The sequence below is a fragment of the Argentina silus genome (assembly GCF_951799395.1).
Source record: "Argentina silus genome assembly, contig: scaffold_299, whole genome shotgun sequence".
Taxonomy (NCBI): domain Eukaryota; kingdom Metazoa; phylum Chordata; class Actinopteri; order Argentiniformes; family Argentinidae; genus Argentina; species Argentina silus.
In genome coordinates this window covers 2,501-30,000 of record NW_028153238.1, presented here as the reverse complement: position 1 = coordinate 30,000, position 27,500 = coordinate 2,501, and the positions used below count along the sequence as shown (strand labels likewise).

At 48.8% G+C, this 27,500-nt stretch overlaps 2 protein-coding genes and 1 long non-coding RNA gene across 3 annotated transcripts; all 3 read right to left on the bottom strand.

Moving 5' to 3' along the window:
- Window positions 1–3,153: 3,153 nt before the first annotated feature.
- rab21 (RAB21, member RAS oncogene family) lies at window positions 3,154–14,897 on the bottom strand. The gene is made up of 7 exons (XM_083697598.1): window positions 14,482–14,897; window positions 8,308–8,367; window positions 7,802–7,909; window positions 7,428–7,491; window positions 5,050–5,104; window positions 4,728–4,816; window positions 3,154–4,499 (listed from the first exon to the last, which is right to left on the bottom strand). The coding sequence occupies exons 1-7, from the start codon at window positions 14,632–14,634 to the stop codon at window positions 4,357–4,359; spliced, it is 672 nt and encodes a 223-aa protein (XP_083553724.1). The 5' UTR covers window positions 14,635–14,897; the 3' UTR covers window positions 3,154–4,356.
- A 932-nt stretch (window positions 14,898–15,829) lies between these two features.
- On the bottom strand, window positions 15,830–17,851 carry LOC310824341. Its single transcript, XR_014555026.1, has 4 exons — window positions 17,784–17,851; window positions 17,473–17,572; window positions 17,085–17,162; window positions 15,830–16,561 (listed from the first exon to the last, which is right to left on the bottom strand). It is a non-coding gene; the product is annotated as an uncharacterized lncRNA (long non-coding RNA).
- A 936-nt stretch (window positions 17,852–18,787) lies between these two features.
- tmem19 (transmembrane protein 19) lies at window positions 18,788–24,881 on the bottom strand. The gene is made up of 7 exons (XM_083697597.1): window positions 24,709–24,881; window positions 23,812–23,962; window positions 23,549–23,662; window positions 22,284–22,421; window positions 21,721–21,975; window positions 20,495–20,704; window positions 18,788–19,968 (listed from the first exon to the last, which is right to left on the bottom strand). The coding sequence occupies exons 2-7, from the start codon at window positions 23,939–23,941 to the stop codon at window positions 19,808–19,810; spliced, it is 1,008 nt and encodes a 335-aa protein (XP_083553723.1). The 5' UTR covers window positions 23,942–23,962; window positions 24,709–24,881; the 3' UTR covers window positions 18,788–19,807.
- Between the last annotated feature and the right edge of the window lie 2,619 nt (window positions 24,882–27,500).

Sequence of the window (27,500 nt, the reverse complement as noted above, 5' to 3'; positions counted from 1 at the left end):
GGTACAGACAGACTGCTCAGCATGATGGTGTCATTCTGGACTCAGACAGTTATTATCAAATTCCTGAAGATTTGATTGGACGAATCAATGTGTCTCACTCCTGTACCACCCTGGTCCTCTCTAACCTCTCACTGGAGGACAGTGGTCAGTACTGGTGTGCTGTCTATTATAGGGTACGTTCTGAATATGTGTGTCACTCATCAAACAAGACCATCCTAATCTATCAGGAGAAAGACCCCTTTGGCATCGACTCCATGTTCTATGCAGTGTGGTGTTCCCTGGTGAGCTGTGTTCTGCTGGGGATGGTCTGTGCTGTGGTCGCTGTGAACCTGAAGACCAGGAGAAGAGACCAGGCTTCTCAGAGGACCCTGAGGAGGAGACAGGAGGAGAGAGAGGAGGAGAGAGAGGAGGAGAGAGAAGAGGAGAGAGAGGAGGGGAGAGAGGAGGAGAGAGAAGAGGAGAGAGAGGAGGAGAGAAGAGGAGGAGAGAGAGGAGGGGAGAGAAGAGGAGAGAAAGGAGGAGAGAGAAGAGGAGAGAGAAGAGGGGGAAAAGGAGAGATAGAAGAGGATATATGATGTATGTTTGAAGGGGAAAGTGGACCAGTCGTGCTGAAACCACTGTCATGTCAGACCTGATGTACGTGAGAGGAACTCAGCATCCATATTGTATATGTTGTATGAGGCGCACATGGAACAGTTGTGTCAGATTTCAATAATACCACCACACATTGCTTTCCTCTATTTTTCAGAGCTCTGAATATGAATAGAATATTGACTGTATAGAGTATTGACTGTATAGAATATTGACTGTATAGAGTATTGACTGTATAGAATATTGACTGTATAGAATATTGACTGTATAGAGTATTGACTGTATAGAATATTGACTGTATAGACTGTATAGAATATTGACTGTATAGAATATTGACTGTATAGAGCATTGACTATATAGTACATAGTACAAATGTTACACTGACTCAGACACCAGCTCATGAATATATGAGCGGTTTTATAACTATCTTCATCATAACCGAAGGCTAGGTTGCTTGTGTGTGTGTGTGTGTGTGTGTGTGTGTGTGTGTGTGTGTGTGTGTGTGTGTTAACCAAGGCCTGGCTATTCAAATTCCTGTATGGACCGTTGACCAGCGTCTGCTCCTATTTGAATGGTGAGTTAGCCTAGCGCCCAGCGCCTCTGCATCCCCCTCAGAGCCTGTCCTCAGTCCTTACAAGGCCGTCTGTCGCTGGAGCTCCGGTGTGTGTGTGTGTGTGTGTGTGTGTGTGTGCGTGTGTGTGTTCATTCCTCCTCCCAGTAGATCATTGCCTTGTTGGAGAGACAGCACAGATCAGATCATCTGTCTGTAATAGAAATGTGTTCTAACAATCCTGTCCATTTAGATCCAATCCTGACTGTTGGTGGATGTGTGTGTGTGCACTGTGCAGACCCAGAGTAACCATAACCCTAACCCAGGCCAGGCCCGACCCGACCCAGACCAGGCCAGCACCAGACCCAGAGTAACCCTAACCAGGCCAGACCCAGAGTAACCCTAACCCAGACCAGGCCAGACCAGACCCAGAGTAACCCTAACCAGGCCAGACCCAGAGTAACCCTAACCAGGCCAGACCCAGAGTAACCCTAACCCAGACCAGGCCAGACACTTGATGGTCAGTAGATGAGTGGTATTTACTTCTTATTTATTTAACCAGGAAGTCTCTCCATCTGTGTCTGTCTGTCCATCCCTCCTTCCGTCCGTCCAGATACAGAGCCTTCGGAAAGTATTCAGACCCCTTCACTTCTCCCACATTCTGTTGTGTTATAGACTCAATTTAAAATGGATTAAATTAAAAGAATTTGCCATCAATCCACACACAACACCCCAGAATGACAAAGTGAAAACAGGCTTTTAGACATTTCTGTAAATTTATTAAAATTGAAATACAGAAATACCTCATGTACATAAATATTCAGACCCTTTGCTATGACACTCTTAAAATTAGCTAAAATGCAAAAATATCATCAACAAATCACTCAATACGTTTAATTGAGTCCAGCTTAATGTAAGGATAATAGTTCATGTAATTTTGGAATTAATATCTTTGTTTTTATAGGGTCTCTGATTTTCATATGAATCAATTAGACAGTTTAGATTAGGATGTCACTACCAACTCAGCAAATTTCATAATTTTCTCGATCCTGGTAAACTCCCCAGTCTCTGCTAGTGACAAACACACCCAGAACTTGATGCAGCACCACGGTTCTTCACATGAGAGATGGTGCAGAAACTCCATTACATGTGCTGGATTTGCACCAAACTTAATGCTTTGTAGTAAAACCAAATTAACACATTTCCAGCCACTTTCTTTGCTGTATCAAAATTCATTGTTGCAAACACAATTATGGATATGAGAGATTATTTTCCATTAAGGGATTCTTTTTGGCCACTTGTTTCTAATTTTAAGAGTGTCATAGCAAGCCTGAATATTTATGTACTTTAGATTTTTCTTTTTCATTTTTAATAAATTTACTGAAATTTCTAAAAACCTGTTTTCGCTTTGTCATTCTGGGGTATTGTGTGTGGATTGATGGCAAATTCTTTTAATTTAATCCATTTTAAATTGAGTCTATAACACAACAGAATGTGGAACAAGTGAAGGGGTCTGAATACTTTCCCAAGGCTCTGTATCTGTGACTGGATATGAATGACATGTCCTTCCTCCTCTTCCTCCTCTTCCTCCTCTTCTCTCCCTGGCAGACACACTTAGCACCTTCCTCTCCTCTTCCTGCAGGAGTAAATGACCGTAATCTTCCTCACTAGTGTTGCCATAGTGACCTCAGTCTGCGTTAAAGGAGGCTTGTCTACCTCTGAACAGAGTTTGTTATATTATTATTATATTAATATCACCTCACTGTTTCAGATTTGTCCTTTTTAATGTCAGCACGATGCAGCCGACGGTCACTGTGCAATAATCAGGGGAGGCTGGTGGAGGTAGAAATCGGAGGACGGGCTCATTGCCCATCCTCCACAGCCCATCCTCCAATTTCTACCTCCCCCAGCCTCCCTGACAGCGGTCAGCATGTGCTGATTAAAACTGAGGGAGGTTTCATGATGAAACGTTACATGTTCTTAAAAGAATGACAATGTATTTGACACCTATGCGTTGTAAATTGTTATAATTGTTCTATTACAAAACACTTGACACTAGCAGTTAAAAAATTACAATTCCATAAAGTGTGCTTTCACCCACAATTGTTATTTCATTTTACAGTCATTAACAAGACTAATGTACACTTTTCTACACCTGCGTATTGTTTCCCAAAGCTTGTAAAAGCAGATAAAATATTCAATACGTTTTTTGTACAATGTTTTTGTTTTGTTTTAGCAAACAGGAGAAACACTGTAGAACAGGAGCATAGAGGGGGAGGGGCCAGTGCAAAACGCTGCATCAATAGACAAATCACAGACCAGGAAGGCAGTCAGGTGACCCAGACAGCTGAGGAAGTACAAAGGGATTGGGCATGTCCAGATTTACATATGACATGTACATAAGTTATTAAATAATAAAGATTTTGTTTCATTTTTTTCTTCTAAAGTAAAACAAATGAAGCGCTTACAGAGATCAACCAACATGCACATAATCCTCCTCAAAAAAGGCCATACAAATCTGGGTATGAGAGCATGTATACATGTTTACAGTATGTGTGTGTGTGTGTGTGTGTGTGTGTGTGTGTGTCTTCAGAGGGATGTGTGTGTGTGTGTGTCTTCAGAGGGGTGTGTGTGTGTGTGTGTGTGTGTGTCTTCAGAGGGGCGTGTGTGTCTTCAGAGGGGCAGAGGGGTGTATGTGTGTGTCTTCAGAGGGGCGGAGAGGTGTGTGTGATGTCTCTCCAGAGGGGCAGAGAGGTGTGTGTGTGTGTGTGTGTGTGTGTCTTCTGAGGGGCAGAGAGGTGTGTGTGTGTGTGTGTGTGTGTGTGTGTCTTCAGAGGGGCGGAGGGGTGTATGTGTGTGTGTGTGTGTGTGTGTGTGTGTGTGTGTGTGTGTCTTCTGAGAGGCGGAGGGGTGGGTGTGTGTGTGTGTGTGTGTGTGTGTGTGTGTGTGTGTGTGTGTGTGTGTGTCTTCTGAGAGGCGGAGGGGTGGGTGTGTGTGTGTGTGTGTGTGTGTGTGTGTGGAGGGCTGACTGGGAACACTGAAGAAGCAAGCGCATGGTTCCACAGAGGGAGAGGGAGAGGGAGGGGAAGGTGTAGAGAGTAAGTGTATGACTCGGATGGCAGTCTTCAGGGGGGGGCAACAGTCCAGGGGGTCGTAGGGGAGAGTAGGGGCGGGAGGGGGGGGGGGTCTGGGGGTCTGGAGCGTGCGGGGGGGGGTTAACCGGATGAGCAGCAGCCCCCCGCGGCCGTGGCAGCCTGGGGTTCGTCGTCTACGATCTGAACCCCCCTCCGTGAGGTGGCAGACTGGCTGGCACCGTTCCCCTTCACCCTCTCCTCCGCCTGGGCCGTCTCCATCATCCCTGGAAGGGGGGGAATCTATTAGAACCCAGCTCTCTGGAACACCGGCCTATTAGAACCCAGCTCTCTGGAACACTGGCCTATTAGAACCCAGCCTATTAGAACCCAGCTCTCTGGAACACTGGCCTATTAGAACCCAGCCTATTAGAACCCAGCTCTCTGGAACACTGGCCTATTAGAACCCAGCCTATTAGAACCCAGCCTATTAGAAACCAGCTCCCCAGGCTTACGTTTACACAGGTCCAGGAACAGCTCCTCGATGCCTTTGTTCAGCTTGGCTGATGTGTGATAGTGTTTCGCCCCCACTGACTCTGCATACCTGAGAACCAGAGAAGAAGAGGTATTATCATTCAGGTAGAAGAAGAAGAACACTCAGACACTCCACGGAAACAATAAGAATATTGAGAAATAAAAGTTAAAAACAAAAAGCACAGTCAGTAAAAAAACAACAATAAAACAAAGTTTAAAAACAAAACCATGTTTAAAAGGTAGTTCAGGGGGATGGTGTGAAGGAGGAGAGGAAGCAGAGAGACAGGAAGTTGTCATACACACCCTTCTGCTTCCTCCACTGATACGTGCCTCTCCTTCTCCAGGTCAATTTTGTTACCTTGAGGGAGGGAGGGAGGGAGAGACAGACAGAATAATTAGATAGGGATCACATCCTTTTCACATTTACCACTTGTGAGGCCAATACATGACTGACAGCCCAGACTGCCATTTGACCCCTGGCTGTGACCTATGACCCCTGGCTCTGGTGCTAGCACACATGAGGCCCCTGGTGAAGACATCCTTGACCCCCTGCAGTTTGCCTACCAGGCAGACATTGGTGTGGATGATGCCATCATCTACCTGCTACACAGAGCTCAGTCCCGTTTAGAGAAGGCTGGCAGCACGGTGAGGGTCATGTTCTTTGACTTCTCCAGTGCATTTAACACCTACAGCCCTGAATACCTGTAGATAAGCTGCTGAGGATGCAGGTGGACTCCCCCATTGTCTCCTGGACCAACAGGCCACAGTTTGTACGGCTGCAGGGATGTGTCTCGGACTGGGTGGTGAGCAGCACTGGCGCCCCCCAGGGGACAGTTCTGGCTCCCTTCCACTTCACCCTCTATACCTCGGACTTCAGGCACAACACAGATACTTGCCATCTGCAGAAGTTCTCAGACAATTCTGCTATTGTGGGATGGGTCAGTGGAGGCCAGGAGACCGAGTACAGAGGACTGGTGGACAGTTTTGTTGAGTGGTGTGAGCAGAACCACCTGCTACTCAACATCAGCAGGACAAAGGAGATGGTGGACTTTAGGAGGACCAGGGTCCCCCCTGTCTCCTGTTTCCATCCAGGGAGAGGACGTGGAGGTAGTCCAGAGCTATAAGTACCTGGGGGTGCACTTGGACAATAAACTGGACTGGGAACACAGATGTCCTGTACAAGAGTGGCTCTGTTCTACCAAGGAAACTGGTTCTGTCCTCGGTGTCACCCTGGACACTGTGGAGGAGGTGGCCAATAGGAGGATGAGGACCAAACTCCTGGCCATCATGGACAATCCCTCCCATCCCCTACATGACACTGTGGCAGAGCAGAGAAGCTCCTTTAGCAACAGATTATTCCAACCACGCTGCACTAAGGAGCGCTATAGGAGATCTTTTCTGCCTGCCGCAATAAGACTGTCCAACTCCTCCTCCGGCTGCTCCATCAGGGTGATCAGAGTCAGGCTGGGGGATGTTAAATCATACTGGACTGTTCTTACTGTAGAGAATGTTTCAGATGTCTATTTTATTTTATTATTCTATTGTCACTTTATTTTGTTGTTGTTGTTTGTGATGTGAGCTGCTGTAACACCTTAATTTCCCCTCGGGGATCAATAAAGTGCCTATCTATCTCTGACCCCTTGCTCTGACCTATGACCCCTGGTTTTGACCTATGACCCCTGGTGAAGGCCAGGGCCACGGCCGTCACATGACCACAGCAGCACTCTCACACGCCACGTTGCAGGAAAACAAACAAACAGACAGATGATGGCAGAACGTTTCCAGCGCGTGTAATCCAGTTAAGACATCCCATAAACATCAAGACAGACACACACAGATTACATTACGGCCGGTAACCATGACAACGTTTTTGTGAGCGGTCCGTCCCGGCGGGGCGACTGATCTCCAGCGGGCCTCTCTCAGAACCTCCACTAGCAGGGTTACCTTCCGGTTCAGAAGGACCGGTTCAGGAGGACAGGTTCAGAAGGTCTGATTTAGGTCCGGTTCAGAAGGACAGGTTCAGGAGGTCTGATTTAGGACAGGTTCAGAAGGCCCGGTTCAGGAGGACAGGTTCAGAAGGCCCGGTTGAGGAGGACAGGTTCAGGAGGACAGGTTCAGAAGGCCCGGTTCAGAAGGACAGGTTCAGGAGGACAGGTTCAGACGGTCAGGTTCAGAAGGCCCGGTTCAGAAGGCCCGGTTCAGAAGGCCCGGTTCAGAAGGCCCGGTTCAGGAGGTCTGATTTAGGTCCGGTTCAGAAGGACAGGTTCAGGAGGTCTGATTTAGGTCCGGTTCAGGAGGACAGGTTCAGGAGGACAGGTTCAGAAGGTCTGATTTAGGACAGGTTCAGACGGTCAGGTTCAGAAGGCCCAGTTCAGAAGGCTCGGTTCAGAAGGACAGGTTCAGAATAAAACCTAATCTAATATGTAATGTAATCTGAAACATGATGTATGGTTGTATGATGGTAATCTGGGAGATTAGGATCTTAATCTTGTTTCTGGTGAGAGACTGAGTCAGTCTGAGTTCAACACAACACTCTGTCCTCTGCGGGGGGGTCAGGGATGGGGGGGGGGGGGGGCTGGCTGAGGGATGGGGGGGGGGGGGGGGGTAGTTACTCTAAGACAGACAACACCAACTGCAGACAGAGCAGTTTTACCACAGAGGAGGAGGGTGCAGTGACTTACCTACGATACATAAACAGATCTCATTCCCCAACATTTTCCTTAATTCTTTCACCCAGTTTTTCACCTGGAAGACAGACAAACACACAACAACAACAACAACAACAGGTCAACAACAGGTCAATCCACTGAGGGGTCATTCCAGGAGCGACCTTTAACTCATTGAGGGGCGAGGGTGAATAAAGTCGCCCAAATGGTCAACATTCCAGAATGCCAGGGGTGACTTTATTCACCAAAAACACATAAATGATGATGCTTCATTTTGTAGCCAATCACAGTGTTGTTGCCAGGTAAACACCACATAGAACACGGTGAGAGTTCCAGAACTCTTTGGCAGTTGGTGAGTTGAAGACGGCGTCCCTGGGGGCGGGGCCTACCTTCTGGAAGGAGTCCTCGTCTGTGATGTCATAGACTAAGATGGCTCCGTTGGAGTCTCTGTAGTAGATGGGACCCAGCGCATGGAACCTCTCCTGACCTGCTGTGTCCTGTGGAGGGGGGGGGGGGGGGGGGGCGGGGAGTGGGGGGGGAGTCAGGCAGAACAGAGAGGAGAGGACTCAGCCAAGCAGCCTTTCCCCCTGTGACTCTGAGGCAAAGCAACACTCAATGCCTCATTCTAACAACACAACACATCTCCATTATATGTGTGTGTGTGTGTGTGTGTGTGTGTGTGTGTGTGTGAGCTTGTCCCATGATGCGTCAGCGCTGGCTGGGGTTGTGTGGGTTGTGTGTGTGTGTGTGTGTGTGTGTGTGTGTGCAGCCAGAGGCATCGTTTTGGGAGAAGACGAAGAGGGGGATGACCATAGCTGGTTGCCAGATTGGGGAGTTTCCTGTCTGTGATTGCCAGGAGCGGGTTGCCAGATTGGGCTGTTTCCAGCAGACTCACCCATATGGCCAGGTTGACCCTCTTCCCTGTGATGTTCAACTTCTTAGTCAGGAAGGATGCCTGAAAGAGAGAGGAGAGGAGAGAAGAGATGGAGGGAGGGAGGGAGGGAGGGAGGAGGGGAGAGAAGGAGGGAGGGGAGGGAGGGAAGGGAGGAGAGAGAGGAGGGAGGGAAGGGAGGAAGGAGAGACATGAGCAATGCTGCTGAACACAGTGCAGTTTGTAACGACCTGCTTCTCAGCGTCTCCAAGGCGACAGCAGCTTCCTGTGTGGTCTAACACACGTGTTTCTTACCATTCCTCATTCCAGGCATTACAACGAGCCCGGCCTCCGATTTCTACCTCCGCCAGCCTCCCCTGCTACATTTATGAAATGTCTGAAAGTCCCCCAGGCAGAGGTATTGACAGAGAGAAGATTATAGTCTGAAAACAAAAGGAAGGAAGGAAGGAATGTGGTCCTCTCTGCAGACGAACGTTCCTCTGGCCGTGACCCGGTCAAACGTTCCTCTGGCCGTGACCCGGTCAAAGCAGCACATGGCCGGACCGCCTCGCTCAGGGCTGGTACCCAGAATGCAGCTGGCTGCAGCACGTGTCCCAGTCCTTCCACTAGCAGACGGAAACACGCTCTCATTGGCTGTGAACACATTGCACCATCGCTTCTGGGTCACACGACTACCGGGTCACATTGGATCAGCAGGGTTCTAGAACACGGGGAACGGGGGGGGGGGAGGGGCGCCGGGACAGAGGGCGTTCCCTCTTCTTTAGGCTCCAAAGGTTTAGATTAGAAATCAAACAACAACGGTGAGGTTGAAGACTTGGTAACCACAGCCCCCAGCATCAGCATCAGCATCAGCATCATCATCACCTCGAGACAAGCTCTATTCTAGCTATGCTAATGCTTGTCAGCAGAAGCAGCTTGTAGACAGCAGAGAGCCTGTATGGAACCTGACACCTAAAATTACCTCCATTAGACACAGCAGCCTGGCATTAGAACACACACACACACACACACACACACACACACACACACTCTGATGAGACAGCTCTATCTCAGACACTTCATCTGCACCTGCAGTGGATGTTCCTGAAATAGACCTCTAACAGGCTGACAGGAAGGCTGCTTCTCCCCTGTGTGTGTTAGTGTGTGTGTGTGTGTGTGTGGGTGGAAGGCTCTGCTCTGCCCCCTGGGAGCCCCCAGTCTGTCTGCCTGGGGTAATCAAGAGTCTCTGTAGTGCCAGGGCTCTGCCTAGCCTGCCCCTGGAGGGACGGGGCGGGGGGATCCTGGCTGAAACCATCCGTGTGTGTGAGGGGACCCAAGTACACACTCTCTTTGATAATTACATTTACATTTAGTCATTTAGTCACATAGACATTTATCTCAGTAAGTGAATCAACAATACAACAAGTCCTCCTGAGAAAACCCTCCCTGAGACACGGGGCCTGAGAAAACCCTCCCTGAGACCCGGGGCCTGAGAAAACCCTCCCTGAGAAAACCCTCCCTGAGACCCAGGGCCTGAGAAAACCCTCCCTGAGACCCAGGGCCTGAGAAAACCCTCCCTGAGACCCGGGGCCTGAGAAAACCCTCCCTGAGACCCGGGGCCATCGGCAGTCAGGGCTGGAGAAAGGAAGAAGGAGGGTTTTTTTAATATCATCAGATTGCAGTGGCGAACCTACGGAGATCACAGGCTCAAAAACAATTGCCTCTCTAATATGCATCCTGAAATAGCCTCCAAACCTTCAACTGTCAGCCAGGAGGCCCAGTCAGGAGGCCTCTGCCCTGACAGCAGTGTGCCTGGAGATGGTAAACAAACAGAAACATTCTAATGATCCAGGAGGCTCAACATGCCACTGAGGGAAACATGCTGGTTATTAGTTTAGAGAAAAACAGCAGCATTCTCACATGAGCACAGATTAGGATGGGGCCCGTTATTCAACTGAAACCACAACAAATGGCTGAGACCTTTCCACCCTGTGTGTGTGTGTGTGTCCTGTGTGAGTGTGTGTGTGTCCTGTGTGTGTGTGTGCTCCCTGTGTGACTGTCCTGTGTGTACGTGTGCTCCCTGTGTGAGTGTGTGTGTGTCCTGTGTGAGTGTGTGTGTGTGTGTCCTGTGTGAGTGTGTGTGTGTCCTGTGTGAGTGTGTGTGTGTCCTGTGTGAGTGTGTGTGTGCCCTGTGTGAGTGTGTGTGTGTCCTGTGTGAGTGTGTGTGTGCCCTGTGTGAGTGTGTGTGTGTCCTGTGTGTGCTCCCTGTGAGAGAGAGCGCGCGACTCCTCTCCCACTGCCAGGGTCAGGTGACAGGGTGTGTGTGGAGAGACTGGGGGTTTCTACATCTCAGCATGACTGTTTAACTGCTGCCTCCCAGAGAACTGGGCTGGGTGGGTGGGTGTGTGTGTGTGTGTACTGCTGCTTCCCAGAGAGCTGCTCTGGTCTGCTGTAACAGCACATGCTTACCTACACCTGTCCTCTCCATTGAAATCCATGGGGGGTAGTGGGTGTGTGTGTGTGTGTGTGTGTGTGTGTGTGTGTGTGTTTCCATGGAGGGTAGTGTGTGTGTGTGTGTGTGTGCTTCCATGGGGGGTAGTGGGTGTGTGTGTGTGTGTGTGTGTGTGTGTGTGTGTGTGTGCTTCCATGGGGGGTAGTGTGTGTGAGTGAGTGAGTATGTGAGTATTTGTGTGTGTGTATGTGAGCCTGCTGCTAAACACCTGCTTCTAGAGTAACTCCCACACAGGCGATGATGTCATCCACACGGAACATCAGTTAACGAGGCCTAATTTGCATATGAATAACCGAATAATCTTCACCAAGAGAACAGAGGAGCTGAAAGCTGGATTACAGCTGTCTCTCACACTCAGAGCAATAATAACACAAACACACCCAAAGAACAGCACAGCAGGGTCATCACACACACACACTTCAGCTGAGGTGACTATGAAACACATTGGCAGTTCTTCATTATTGGCAAAGAAAGACCAAAATGCTTCCTTCCTTCCTTCCTTCCTTCTCTGTGAAAGGATCAGGTTTCAGCAGAGGCACAGAAACCAGCCTGCAAGGTAGACCAGAGAACAGGGCCTTTCACTAGACACAGAAACCAGCCTGCAAGGCCCTTACTCTACAGACAGAAACCAGCCTGCAAGGCCCTTACTCTACAGACAGAAACCAGCCTGCAAGGCCCTTACTCTACAGACAGAAACCAGCCTGCAAGGCCCTTACTCTACAGACAGAAACCAGCCTGCAAGGCCCTTTCCCTAGACAGAAGCAGGCTGGAAGCGAGGCCAGAGAACCTTTCCTTTTCTGTCACGTTAAAACAACGAAGAGGGGGTGCTAACAGGGAGTGGCATATCCCCCCCCCCCCACACACACACACACACCTTCCACACACCTTCCACACCCATGCAGAGCAGACAGGAATATCTCCCATCATCTATTTGCAGGTTCAAACAGCATCACAGGATCTTCAGCAGTGCTTGAAAGGGGGTGGATCTCCAGAGGTCAGAGGTCAGAGGTCAACTGGAGGTGTGGGGAGTCTGAGGTGAAATGTTACCTCTCTGACATCTACACAAGGTCAGCCTGCAACCGTACCGGCTTATGTTAGTGGGTTGTGATTGGACAGAGAGAGAAGGTTAGTGGGTTGTGATTGGACCTTCTCTCTCTGTCCAATCACAACCCACTAACCTTTTCTCTCTGGGTTTAAGCATCAAAGGAGCATCCAACTGAGTCAAAGGTGGCATGCAGTGGTTTCACAATAGTCTCCTGCCTCAGCATGCGGGGGGGAGGGGCGGGAGGAGAGACACGGATCCTAACTAGGTCATTTAACACGGTAGCCTGTTAGCCAGATTTTGTCTTTGACCTCAACAGAAAGACATGTTGACAGAGCGCTACAGTAGCTAGGCTAGTCCCTACAGCGGCTAGGCTAGTCCCTACAGTAGCTAGGCTAGTCCCTACAGCGGCTAGGCTAGTCCCTACAGCGGCTAGGCTAGTCCCTACAGCGGCTAGGCTAGTCCCTACAGCGGCTAGGCTAGTCCCTACAGCGGCTAGGCTAGTCCCTACAGCGGCTAGGCTAGTCCCTACAGCGGCTAGGCTAGTCCCTACAGTGGGACTGTCAGGTGACCTGCCCTGCCCTGCCCTGACCTGTGTGTGTGTGTTACTGCCAAGCTGTGACTGACTGTGTGTGTCTGCCCAGCTACCATTACTTGCTTTGTAGGTCAGGGGCTATAATACTTGTAAAGGCTGTGTGTTCTACCACTACAAAGGCTATTAGATGGAGAATCACTGTATAAGTGATTGTCACTGCAGACCTACATACCTAGAACCTCAGCCAGACGGGCCAAAATTCTGCTTTCATTTGATTGTTAATTTGATTATTGATGACTTTATCTCCTTGTCATGTGTAGTGTGTTATTCTGAACTATGATCTGAGCATATCCACACAACACTTCAAAGTGTTACCTGTCAAATGGCATCCTGATTTTGCATCTGATCATCATATCTCTAATGTTATAAACAGTTTAGTTTGGGTCTGGTTTTTAGGCGGAAATTAGTCAAGTCGGGCCTTCAGCAGGAGAGGTTCCGAGCACGGCAGCTGGCGGTGGCGATGGAGACATCAGACCCTGCTGAGGCTGGGAACCCCCGCGCGTTTGGGGAGGAGGCCACACCACAGGGACATTCAGTACCACAGGGACATTCAGCTCCAGTCTCACAACTGCCTTTGGTCATAAACACCATCTTGTGATTTAGAGAGGAAATGGCAATGTGTTACATATGAGAGAGGGGGGGGGGCAGGTTTCATATGGGGGAGGGAGGGAGAGCATGCTACTACTCTCCCACAGGCAAGGTCAGGTGATGGGGTAAAGCCCCCAGCCGTCAGTAGTAAAGTAGTAAAAGAGAGAGAGCAGTAAAGAGACAGAGAGAGAGAGAGAGACAGAGAGAGAGAGAGAGAGAGAGAGAGAGAGAGAGAGAGCTGTAAAGGAGAGAGAGAGAGCAGTAAAGGTGGTTAATTATTAACCTAGAATGGACCAGTCCAACAAAGATAGTTTAACACTTTTCCAGAGAGTCAGCGAGACTCATCACTACTGTGGGACATCAATCCATCGGCCCAGTGTAGTGAACCAGCCATGGTTGCGCACGCGCACGCGCACACACACACACACACACACACACACACACACACACACACACACACACACACACACACCTTACTCAACCTCACTTGAGAAACCGAGATAACTGACGTCCTGACCAACTGTGTGGATTCCTCTCTTCTCAATAAGACGTGGAGGAAACGTGACCTCGCCTGCTCTGGGTAGCTGGTCCTAAATGCTGGGTCATTGTTGGCATATCCTGGTCCTCCGCTGTGCCAGGCCCGTCAGTCACGGTGCCAACATGAGCTGGCTGGTCCTCCGCTGTGCCAGGCCCGTCAGTCACGGTGCCAACATGAGCAGTGGCTGGGTGGGTGGGTGCGGAGCGGTTGTTGGTGGTAATTGTTAAAATTGTGGTCGTTGTTGTGAGTGTTTGCCTCCTGCCTGGTATATAATGGTGAATTCAACTCTTAACATTGACTTTGAAAGAACAAAACGGTTATAATGTTGAAGAACGTTCATGTTGTTATTGCGCCACAGCTTCCGGGTAGAAACAGATCTGGATCACGTTCAGAGAAAATGGAAGGCTAGCTAAATTAATCCTAAAAACCCTGTTAAATTACAACAGTGAACGGGTTGCAGTGACATGATTACGAGGTCAAAAGTAGCTGTAGAAACTCGTAATGCGACACAGCAGAAACACAAAACGATTTCAACACGACACGGCTTGTTGACAGTGACAGCGGGTCCGCCTAAATGCTGGAATGCAATTGAACGCTCCGGTTATGGAAGGGTGTCCATTAGCAGAATAAAGTATAATAAGTAAAATAAAATATAAAATATAAAATGTGATTTATTCTCGAAAGGGGGCTTCCAATCAGTTACAATTCACGTATAAAAAAAACACATTTAACCACCTGATAAGACGTTATAAATCGTAACACGATACGCTCCATGGAATATTTTCGCTCCAGAGATTAGTCGGACCCGTCGACAGTGACAGCAGCGCTAGCTAGCCTAGCCTAGCCTAGCTTAGCATAGTCAATTCTACAACAACACGTTTAACGTTACGGCCCGGACACGGGACGAGAAGACACCCACGTACCTGGAGAGTGGTGATGTGTTTGTCGTTGAATTTATTTTCACAATAGCGCAGTACGAGCGACGTCTTCCCGACGCAGCCCTCCCCCAGCAGCACCACCTTGAAGGAGTAGGTCCTGCCGCCGCCGCCGCCGCCCGCCGCTCCGCCGGCCGCCATGGTCCAACCCCGCCTGCCTGTCTGATCAGGAATATCACAGAAACCCGCTGCCGTCTACCGTCTACCGTCTACCGTCTACCGTCTACCGTCACCGTCACCGCCCGTCACATCAGACACAGAGACGTCTCCGATCAAGTCAATCAAGAGGCAGAGATATTGTGTCCCAGATTCCCTCCGTTGAGCGTAAGGCCAGATGAAGCGGACAGATCCGAGCCGGAGCCTCTCTCAGTCTCAGTCTCAGTCGACAGCCTCCGCCAGCCTCTCCAGCCTCTAATGGCGCCTCCCGTTCCTCTACGTCAGCCTCGGGTCATATGATGGACCGGCCAGTCGTCAGGGCCTCTCACACTCACAAATCCATCAACGACATCTAAATACATACATAAATACATAAATGCATACATGAATAAATACCGCTTTATATATATATATATCACATCAAATCAGAATGTATGTATGGTCGTTGGCAGTGTTGTTGTCATTTGGTGAGTTATATGTTCAGGAAGAACATCTTTCTTTTTATTGCCATTTTGTTAATATTTTGCTATTTTGTAAATTTCTTGTCAATATTTGCTATTGTTTTTTATGTCCCATGCACCAACCTCACCAAGTCAATTTCCTGTATGTGCAAATATACTACCAAATAAAAGAATTCAGATTCAGATTCTTTCTTGGTTTGGAGCAACACCTCGTCTTCCTCCCCCTTCACTCATTTCTACCTGAATATCACGAGTCCTACTGTTAAATAGCCTGTCTTAGGTTTAACAGTGAACATAATTAGTGCAAGTAACATAAATCATGAGGCATATTTTCCTCTCCATGTGCCATATGGCAGTGATATTTTATTCATTGATTTCAGATATTTTTGCTTCTTTGCTTTTCTTCAAAATAATTGCCATCTTGGGTGCGTGACTCTGAGGGAAAACATGTCCCGGCCTGTGAATGCTCGGCTCGACTTCGAAGACATTGAGACTCTTGTTTTGTTTTGTTTTGAAAGTGACCCACTGTGGACAACTTTAACCACCAGTTCTCTCCAGAATGAACTTTCACTGAGCAGAGTCTCCTCTGCACCCTGAGCCTGTAAAAAGACTTCAACTGTAAAGACTTCAACCTACCACATTTGCAACAGACCACTGGGAAATAATCCTCATTAGGGACGATCTATAGCTTTCAAAAATGACTCACACAATCATTCAACAGAAACAACACCTTTACTGAAACAGTGTGCCAAAGATTCATCATACAAGTTTTTTTTTTAGTTTTACATTCTTTAAAAACAACAGTCGACATTGGCCAAAGGACCTCATGGTATGAAGCGGTCTAAGCATGTTGTTAACATGTGCAAAGGTCATACATGTGCTTAAATAATAGATTAACAGCCAGAAACATCCCCACTTAAAGCTGTGTACAAATACTCCAATAGCTCTGTTCATCATACCACCATCATACCACCTCCCCTCACCTGTAACACCATCATAAGATGGCTTCCCTCAACAATAGCTTATACAGAAAACCAACAGTGTGATTACCATCAAGATGAATCCCTCTTATTGTGATTCTTTGACTGTCAGTGGATCAGCGTTTGTCCAAACAGCACTCCTGGGAAGTCAACCCCAGTAAAAACCCTTCAGGTGACAGGAAGCGTTACGCCTAGCAGGCTTTCACTCCAAATGGGCGTCCCGCCACATTGCACAAGCCCTGACATGTGTAAACACGACAATCCGTTGATCAGATTTAGCAGTTCGGTAAAGAAATGAAACGCTGAAAGAGAGATCTGACATCATAACAGAACAGTGTTAATGGCTGACTAGCGTAGCAGCAGGCGGCTAGCCAACATGAACCACCTCAGAGAACCAACTCTTCCAAAGGTGTTTATTCATTCATGAGGGGTATTCTCTTCTTCTACCTGGAGACGGAGGGAGATGTTTGTCTGTAACAAAGGAAATAACATTTTGAGTTAAACTATGTTTACACTGTTTGTTGTAGTTACAGAACATGGAACATTTATACCAGGGGAGGCTGGTGGAGGTAGAAATCAGAGGACGGCCTCATAATACATGCCATTCAGCTGACGCCTTTATCCAAAGCGACTTACATTGCAGTGAATTCATTCACTTCAGTATAGATGGTCCCAGCAGGAATCAAACCCACAAGCTAAGCGTTGTTAGCACCATGCTCTACCAACTGAGCCACAGAGGACCACACTAATGCATGGAACTGAATGGGGAATGGTGTCCATTCCCATTCCATGCATTACAATGAGCCTGTCCTTCCAATATTAATACACAAATATTCTGCATGCCATGAGTAAAATGGTCCAACATTGTTCCAATCATAGACCTCCTCCCAAAGTGTGGACAAAATAAATGTTTTGGAAAATAAATACAACATACACACATGCTTTTCGTTAGAGAACTGACTGAGAGGAACATTTCATCTGGTATCAAACTCACAAGTCCTTGGCAGCTTTCTTCAGGAGCTGTCTGGTGCAGGGGGACATGATGCTGTCTGTGGGACTCCGTATTTCACACCTTCACCACCGGGGGGCGCAGCGACACAGAACAGACAGTCACTAAAGCAGCGACGACCACGGTTCTAAGTCTGGTAGTGAATCGCTGCCAGAAGTGGTTCAATCGCAACTTTTAGTGGTACTTTTCTAAATGACAACAGCAGCAACAGACTATAAAGTACAGCAAACATGAAGCCGAGGGGAGTTCATTTAAAATGCTCCATAATCCTTGTCAGAAAGCCTCACCTAAAATATGGTGCCTGCATTATTAAAGTGGTTTTTTTGTCCTTGTATCTACCAATATTATATAATATCAACATACAGACACGTACCTCTGTTGAACCTCCTTCCTTTTCGCCAGGCTTGGTGTCGGCGGCTGTTGCTTGGGAGGAGATGTCATCGTCTGCAGCAGATTTCCACTGTTCATTTTTTCTGCAACGAAATTAAAGTAATGAGTCCGACAGCCTGTCAGTCCAGCCTGGAGGCTGTCCGGCTGCACTACTATCGACACCTTGTTTTAACCTTGACCCCCAGATACGATGTTATTATAATGTTATTCTCATCAATCATCGATTCGGCAGCCTTTAGATTTAAATCTAATAAATCATTGTATCCATTGACAAGCAAGCAGATGAATCCCGACCTGGTTTCTGGTGGTGTTGCGTCGGTGGTCCGGGGTTTTGGGGTCAGAGTCGCTCCGGTCGTCGGATCTCAAATACCCTCAAATACGGTGGCGCTTGGTGACGTATTTCAAACACGGCCGTTTCATTGGTAGTTGCTACGACGCAACCATAACAAACCCCGCCTCCACGGGCACGTTTCTGACACGCCCACATCAACCCGTTCCCCCGGTAACCGTCACTCACCTGACCCGGTTCAACCTTTTTCAAAAATAAACTCCATAGACACGATAATGACGAATATCTGAACCAGAACACAGCCAGTAACCTCAGTCATCTGGTCTGTGTAGAAAACTGCTGCATTTCTCTATGCTTCTGTCTAGCTGCTGTAACTTAAAGCAGCTATCAGTGATTTCTATAAACAATGTGGAAAACGCATTGGAACAAGATTCCTATCATCTATTCTGCTGAATGATTAGAGAGGAGGTGTTTAAGGACATAACACACTCAATTTACATTCATCCACATTACTTGTACTCTTATTTCATACAGGGTCTCTTGGATGACTTGTGTCAGTCACACTGTAGTGGTATGTTTGAGAGGCAGAAACAGCCTGATGTGTATGAACTCTCTCTCTGCTGCTATCTGGACAAAACACCAGCGCCCAACGTGGGGCTCGAACCCACGACCCTGAGATTAAGAGTCTCATGCTCTACCGACTGAGCTAGCCGGGCTGACTGCCTCAGGGACCCCGCCCCTCCTCCATGACCCTGCCCCTCCTCCAGACTATATGTAAAAAATGTCAAACGTAGGAGCTGAGGGGAGGAAGCCGCTTCAGACTAATGTGACTGGCTGGCTGACCCTGCTGGCGGAATGCGACCTATGAACCCTGACCCCAGTCCTGAAGGAGGAAAGACAGCCAGGCCAGCCAATGAAACGCTGAACATTGAGACAAAAAGCCACTGTGTTTATTATAATACTGCATGTTGTTGTGACATCATCAATGTTGGCTTCAGTTCCAAACACTGATCACAGAGCAGCCAGGGCTCGTCCAATAGGAACGACAAACCACAGCGTCGTCCAACAGGTCTGAGGGGAAACGCTCCGAAAAGCGTTTTGTTGTCCCAGAGCTGACACAGAGAAGGAACAGCACTGATAGGCTGATCTTGAAGATTCACAAAAACAAAAAACAACTAGCATGGTGTGTGTGTGTGTGTGTGTGTGTGTGTGTGTGTGTGTGTGTGTCACACGCTTGTCAAGGGGAAAAACAACATAAACTCGAACGAATCAAATCATTGTAAATAAACCAAAACAACAATGAAGAACCAACAGAAACATGATGCAGTTCAGGAGGGAGAGAGGAGCTCGGCCCGCAGTAGAGACACGAACCAGGCCTGTAATCTGACCCGGCTAAAAGGCCTTTACACACGACAGGGCCGACCCAAACCGTACCGCGCTGGCGCCCAGATTTCCTATGTCCTTATATTTTCCTTTCCAGCCCAGTAGAGCCCAGTAGAGCCCAGTAGAGCTCAGTACAGCCCAGTACAGCCCAGTACAGCTCAGTATAGCTCAGTACAGCCCAGTACAGCCCAGTACAGCCCAGTAGAGCTCAGTACAGCCCAGCTCGGTTCGGCTCTGTAGTCTGAAAGGGGTAAGAATAGTACTACATTATACAAGTGTTTACTTCTAATCTGGACTACAACCACATTCAGATGTGCCTTAACTCATTTAGTGCTGAGGGTGAATAAAGTAACCCAAACCATCAACATTCCAGAGTGCTAAGGGTGACTTTATTCAGCAAAAATGCATCAATTACGGTGCTTCATTTTGTAGCCAATCAAAGTGTTGTTGCTAGGTAGACACCACATAGAACGCTCTGCCCTCTGGGTGGTGAGAGTTCCGGAATGCTTTGGCAGTTGGTGGGTTCCCGCCAGCGCTTGAGAACTGATGTCGGGTCAAACACCAACGGGACCAGAGCCAGTCCCGGCCCGAGGGTTAGTGGGTTAAGCCAGGGGACAGGGGGCCGTAGTGGGCGTCGCCAGCCCCCTCAGTGGGGCCAGAAGCCCCAGGCCACGCCCGGGAGGACCAGGGCGATGATGACGGAGGAGAAGAGGTTGACACCGTTGTTGTCCAGGATGGGCTTCCCACAGATCCTCCTGGTGGTCAGGGACTCGTAGCTCACAACCTTCCCAGTGATCTCATCATATCCTGGGCAGGGGGAGAGGGGAGGGGGAGAGGGAGAGGGGAGGCAGGGGGGAGAGGGCAGGCAGGGGGAGAGGACAGGCAGGGGGAGAGGACAGGCAGGGGGAGAGGGCAGGGGGAGGGGACAGGCAGGGGGAGGGGACAGGCAGGGGTAGAGGACAGACAGGGGGAGAAGGCAGACAGGGGGAGAGGACAGACAGGGGGAGAGGACAGACAGGGGGAGAGGACAGACAGGGGGAGGGGACAGACAGGGGGAGGGGGGGCAGAGGGCAGACAGGGGGAGAGGACAGACAGGGGGAGAGGACAGACAGGGGGAGGGGACAGACAGGGGGAGGGGACAGACAGGGGGAGGGGGGGCAGAGGGCAGACAGGGGGAGAGGACAGACAGGGGGAGAGGACAGACAGGGGGAGAGGACAGACAGGGGGAGGGGACAGACAGGGGGAGGGGGGGCAGAGGGCAGACAGGGGGAGAGAGTTCAGAATGGTCTTGTAAACTGAAACAGCTACGATTCTGTTAGCGGTAGCGTCTTACCAGAGTACTGCATGTGTTCTCCCAGGAAGGAGTCCAGCAGAGAGCCCAGGAGGCCGGCCATGGCTCCGTACACCACGATTGGCCACTGGGGCAGGGCCAGGTGCAGGTCGTTGACCAATAGGAGCTGAGACAGGAAGTAAGCCATGCCCACCGTCATCCCGCCCAGGACGCTCGCCACCAGACCCACGGGGGTAACGCCTCCGTTCGTACCTGTGGAGAGAGGACACACAGACACCGTTAACACTCTTTACACTCAGAAACTCTTTAGTTGTATTTCTGATGGAGGAGGGAGAGTATTCTAAACTCCTGACAGGCACAGGACTTCCACTGTTTCCTGACGGTGTGCTGATCTAGCTGATCAATCAAAACACCAACGCCCAACGTGGGGCTCGAACCCACGACCCTGAGATTAAGAGTCTCATGCTCTACCGACTGAGCTAGCCGGGCTGACTGCTGCAGAGGCGCCCCCTGAAGAACCTGGCTCTGCCCGACTAGATCTCCCATAATAAAAATAGTTAAAGGTGAAAAGCAAGTTTAAAAAAGATAGGTTTTGTTATGGTATATATTATATATATTTGTTATGGTATATATCTGGGACAGACATAATCAGAACAGAGACTACCTTCCCTCTCTCTCTCTCTCTCTCTGGTCAGTTAGGAGGAGACTCCCTGGCCAAAACACCAGCGCCCAACGTGGGGCTCGAACCCACGACCCTGAGATTAAGAGTCTCATGCTCTACCGACTGAGCTAGCCGGGCTGAGAGCTAAACCCTGGTAGATTACACACAGCACCACCCAGATCCTGTTACTCAACCTTGAGCACACACACATTTACAATACTTCAAAATACTTTGGCCGTTTGCCTGAGCCTGCCTGAGGTGCCAGGTGGGCGAGGTTGGATCCTCTGGGGCAAACCCAGTCAAGCACAGCTAAGTATTTCAAATACTATTTGAACCCAGCTCTGGTGAGCAGCTGTTAGTTCAGAACTACCTGTTATAAGACTGATAAAACATGTTACAGATTAACAACCTGACTGGCCTACCTCAGTGTTGCCATTTCATTGACACTTTCCAGCCCATCCAGGCCTAAATCATGGCATAACAACTAGGCCAGTCAGGTTCCCACCTGGCAGCTCTCTCCTACCTGCGGGAACCTGGCAACTCTCTCCTACCTGCGGGAACCTGGCAACTCTCTCCTACCTGCGGGAACCTGGCAACTCTCTCCTACCTGCGGGAACCTCCTTCCAGCTGGTGAGGAGCCGGGGCAGGGAGTGGCTGAGGACGGGGCCCACCTCGGAGGCCCAGGTGTCCCCCGTGCTGCAGGCCAGCGCCCCCAGCAGGGCCAGGCACATCCAGGAGGCAGAGTAGTGCTTCCCAAAGTCCACGGGCATCTCCCCAGGGCCCACCTCAATCATGTACAGCAGGGCCAGCTCTGTGGGGACCCCCCCATTACAGAACACCTGCACCCAGTTCCTCTGACCGCCTGGGAGAGAGGACACACACAGACACGCACGCACGCATGCACACACAGACACAGACACAGACACAGACACAGACAGACAGACAGACAGACAGACAGACAGACAGACAGTTAGAGCTAGGGTTAGAGTTAGTTAGAGTTAGGGTTATAGGACTAAAGTTAGGGCTAGAGATAGCACTAGGTCTAGAGTTAGAGTTGTTAGATTCTGGTTAGGGCTAGGGTTATATGGTTATAGGATTACAGAGCTAGGGTTAGGGTTAGGGCGAGGGCTAGAGTTAGGGCTGTTAGATTCTGATTGTGTCAGAGTTTACCTTCTTTGTACTCAGAGTCGATCTTCTTCTTGGCCGCCGCCCCCCAGCGGGTCAGCCTGGTGGAGGACACGAAGAACGCCAGCAGAGACGAGAAGAAGCTGAGGTTGGCCATGGTCAGGATGAAACCTACCAGCAACGCTGAGACAACGTTAAAACAAGGTCAGGATGAAACCTACCAGCAACGCTGAGACAACGTTAAAACAAGGTCAGGATGAAACCTACCAGCAACGCTGAGACAACGTTAAAACAAGGTCAGGATGAAACCTACCAGCAACGCTGAGACAACGTTAAAACAACGTTAAAACAAGGTCAGGATGAAACCTACCAGCAACGCTGAGACAACGTTAAAACAACGTTAAAACAAGGTCAGGATGAAACCTACCAGCAACGCTGAGACAACGTTAAAACAACGTTAAAACAAGGTCAGGATGAAACCGACCAGCGACGTTCATGTCATGTGTGTGACTGGAGAGCAGCCTGGCAGAGAGACGTGATGAATCCATTCACCAACACAAGGCTCTTAAAGGCTGTGTGTGTGTGTGTGTGTGTGTGTGTGTGTGTGTGTGTGTGTGTGTGTCTCACACGCTTGTCAAGGGGAAAAAACAACATAAACTCATAACGAATCAAATCATTGTAAATAAAACCAAAACAACAACAAAGTTTGCGTGTGTATGTAAATCCATTCACCACCACAAGGCTCTGAACGACAGTGGACATTCCATGTGTTGGTTTACCACCAGCCAGATCACACCAGTTGCCAGGAGTTCATTTTTGTTTTCCAAAATGGAAGATCAAAGTGATCCCAACAAACAAGGACCACAGGAGCTCTGCCCAGGACCACAGGAGGCCGCTGCCCAGGGTCACAGGAGCTCTGCCCAGGGTCACAGGAGCTCTGCCCAGGGTCACAGGAGCTCTGCCTCTGATGTTAACAACGATGTCGCTGTGCGATCAGAGATAGTTACTCTATCGTCACGAAATATACATCAACACAACTCTGGACTGACAGTCACACGGAGGACGGGTGAATCTCACAAGTCTCCTCTCCTCCTCTCTCATCCACTCCTCTCCTCTCATCCCCTCTCATCCACTCCTCCCGCCGCCTCCTTCTCAAAGCCCATTGGAGGAGAAGGTCCGAGGGGAGGGACCCTCTCCTCCAACGCCTTCAGAGAAGGAAGGAAGGAGGGAAGGAGGGAGGGAAGAGGATGAGAGGAATAGAGGGAAGGGGATGAGAGGAAGAGAGGATATGCCAAGCGTGGGCGTCGTACCTCCCAGGGCGCCGCTGCGGTCTAGGCTCCGCCTCCTCAGGGCTCGGATGACGAGGCAGAGAGGAACCAGGATGGAGAAGAACCATCGCCATGGCGACACCGGCTGTAATGTGCCTGAAAAGCAAGGAAGAACTGAGTTCCACAGACTGGGAGAGACACACACACACACACAGCTTATTACAGTGATGGATCGATGGATGGTGTGTGTGTGTGTGTGTGTGTGTGTGTGTGTGTGTGTGTGTGTGTGTGTGTGTGTGTCTTACCATAGAATGTACTAGCTGTGATGGAGAAGATCCAGAGGAAGAGGGAGATGGCCAGAGTGGCACACAGCACAATCATGTCAGTCATCATCTTGACGTATTCCTTCATCTGGATCTCATCCTTAAACTGCATGTCTGGAGGCAGGGAGGGGACCTGGGGGGGGGGGGGCAGAGTTTAGGAGTTGTGTGTCCACTATGACCTTTCACCTTCAGACGCTGACTTAGACTGTACACTTTTCACATCATACATTGTTAGCAATCAGACAGGTATGTATAACGTAGTCTATGTTTGGAGTTCGGAAACGTAATCTATTGGATTGAAGAGTTGTCCCGACTTCACCAGCCGGGACCTACGAGTTCCCGAGAACCAAACGCCTCATCAGCAGGACCAGGTCCGGCCAGACCCCGGCCCTCCTCCGGCCAGACCCCGGCCCTCCTCAGCTTTAACCAGCCAGACTGGTAATGAGTCCAGCAACAACAACAACAACAACAACAACAACAACAACAACAACAACAACATCAACAACAACAACATCAACAACATCAACAACAACAACAACAACAACAACAACATCAACAACAACATCATCATCAACAACATCAACAACAACAACATCAACATCAACACGTTCCTGTCACCAATTCACACAAGGAGGGACACTTTTTATCTGGCCTCAACTGATTCAGTGGCCCGAATTGTGGCCACCCTTCCATGGTAAACACTGCGACATAACTTTTCTCATCTTTCTTCGATAATTATCTAGACAATGAACTTTTAATTATCCACACAATCAACATGTTATTTTCACATTGGTAAGACAACACAGGGACAGTCGACCTCCTCCTGGCTCCACAGCCATCCTAGCATTAGCATTAGCATTAGCATGAGAGCAGCTGCACCTGTAGAAGCGGTCGCCATGTTGGAGAATCCAGCGGTTTCCTCCATGTTGCTGAGAGTCTCTTTATAGAATAGAATAATCAGCTGTTTCTCTTCTTTTGATAGTTGATCATCTAAAAATCAGCTGTTTCTCTTCTACCGTCCAGACCTGCAGCAGACAGCTGACGTCATCAGAGGCGCGACGGACAGACCTGTCAACGACGCGACGGCGGATGTGGATTTATTCCACTTTCTGCGTGTTGTCAGATCTGCGCTCCTTTATCCCAGACATGGACTTGATCTAGAAACTCTTCATCACCTCTTCACGCTCCTTTATCCCAGACGTGGACTTGATCTAGAAACTCTTCATGTCCAGTATCAACCCACCAACAATGTGGACCGAATGATCACAGAATAGTAGACTCAGATGACTGTTAAATTGCTGGACTATCCATATTTATCTCACCTTCATGTTTGAATATCTTGCATGTATAACATCTTCTAATGGTGCACGTTCTGAAAGTTAGCTTGGTTTATGGTACCTGTTAAAATGAGATGAACTGATTTCTGTCACTACCTCACATGTGATTCCCTATGTCACATTATAACTGCAGTCACATGCAAATCCCATCTTTCAGTGTCCAGGGGGAGGGCGACCACAGTATGAGGGGGGAAGATCTCACACAAAGAAACTCGTTTTTTACAATCTCACTCGCAAACACAAGATGTACCCAAAGCAGCACAACACAGCATGAGATAATGTTCTGTTTCAAACCTGTGTTACCTACCCGAATGAGAGAGACGGGTCTGGAGGTGGGGACGTCTGTGTGCGACCAGGCCGGCTGTCATCTTGACTTGTTAAAGTCCTGATCAGTCCTGATATACCCTCAACTCAGAAGCACGTCAAATAAATCAGCATCACATGGCGTGACGCGGTCTGGGCCTGACAGACCTCTTCTCATTCTGTCTCATTCTTCACCCTCTCCGCTTTCCACGAAGTGACGTCCTCTCCGGGTTCCAATTAGAAATAGTCATTATCTGTTTCCTGGGAGGAAACTCCGCTGAAGGCGATCAGGGATTATGGAAAGTCCGCTGTTGTCAGCAGGAGCAGGAGCATCTTTTCCCAGGCATCTCTCTAGACACAAGGCATGTTATCCTTACATTGAGATCCCCCAAAATAATAATACCGTTATGTTAGATGACTGTTAAAGTGGATCGTTATTGGAGACACTCCAAAAAACTGTAACACTGACACGATCATGCAGATATTTGGCTGTCAAACTTGATCCCACCGGAATAAAATTGACGAGTGTTCATTATTTCGTTTTCATCATCCCAGAACCGGAGAGTGTGTATAAAACTGTGCAGGTGAGAAGATTTATTTTCAATGTTTTTCAGCTATATTAGCCACACTTGTACCAGTACACATGTCGCGAATATCACATCCAAATATTTGATCACAATCAAAACATTATTTACTCGTCTCCTATGGAGCTTCCAAGATACATTTGGTTTGTTTGTCTCCAGACAGCTTCGTTGTGATGGGTTTTTTTATTACGATTTTATCACTTTACCAGCACACAGAAATCTAAAGGATATCGGGCCTGAAGTATCTCCTCCCCTCCACACCGTCATGTTTCATGTTCACCCCGGAGTTGTTTATGAAGTCAGCTAGTTAGTTAGTGATGGAGATGTCCAACTGTTCAAAACATGGAGCTCAACTACCAGTTTATGCATGTTGCAGTAGCTTGGTGGTAGTTTCACTAAATGTAAATCCTACGAGTGTTTCCAGTAGTTAACCGTGTTCCTGCCATGCAGCAGTGTTGGAGGCTACTGTCACTAATCTCTACAGCTTTTCTCAAAGAAAACTAAACAAAAATTGGATTGGAACTAAAATTCCAGCCCTTGACCTCCCTCACTGCCTCCACTCTCCCTCGCTGCTTGTGACTTTGATACCGTTCCTCATTCCATTCCATGCATTACAACAAGCCCGTCCTCCGGTTCCTACCTCCACCAGCCTCTCCTGGTTCATTGAGGTCAAATCAATGACATGAACCCAATCCCTTGATCATAATCAAGAACGGCCACTGGTTTCAGTGGGACATGAACCCTGCTGTTGCAGTGGGACGTGAACCCTGCTGTTGCAGTGGGATGTGAACCCTGCTGTTGCAGTGGGACGTGAACCCTGCTGTTGCAGTGGGATGTAACCCTGCTGTTGCAGAGGGATGTGAACCCTGCTGTTGCAGTGGGACATGAACCCTGCTGTTCCAGAGGGACGTGAACCCTGCTGTTGCAGTGGGACGTGAACCCTGCTGTTGCAGTGGGACGTGAACCCTGCTGTTGCAGAGGCTGGTAGGAGTTGACCTCCTCCTCATTATCTTATTGATCTTATCCAATCTCAACCATGTTTCAGTCAATTCAACTTGCAGCTTTTTCACACAGATGGAATGAATGAATCCAAGCGCCCCATGTGTGGCCCTGACGTCCCTCTTCTGGGAAGAGCAGCAGAATATGAAGGGACTCGTTTGTTTTGTGTCGGGTGTTTTGGGGATGGTCATAATCAGTATGTCTGAAAGAAGCATCACGGGTGTCTACTTTATAGGGGGTGAAGAAGGAGGGAGGGAGAGAGGGAGGGAGGGAGAGAGGGAGGGAGGGAGGGTGAGGCTGTAGCATTTTGCATTTCTCTAACACATGAAATAGCCTTTTCCTGCAGTTTCCCTTATTATATTATTATCATTACCCTAATATTATTATTATTAGTAGTAGTAGTATAGTAGTAGTAGTAGTAATAGTAGTATAGTAGTATAGTTATAGT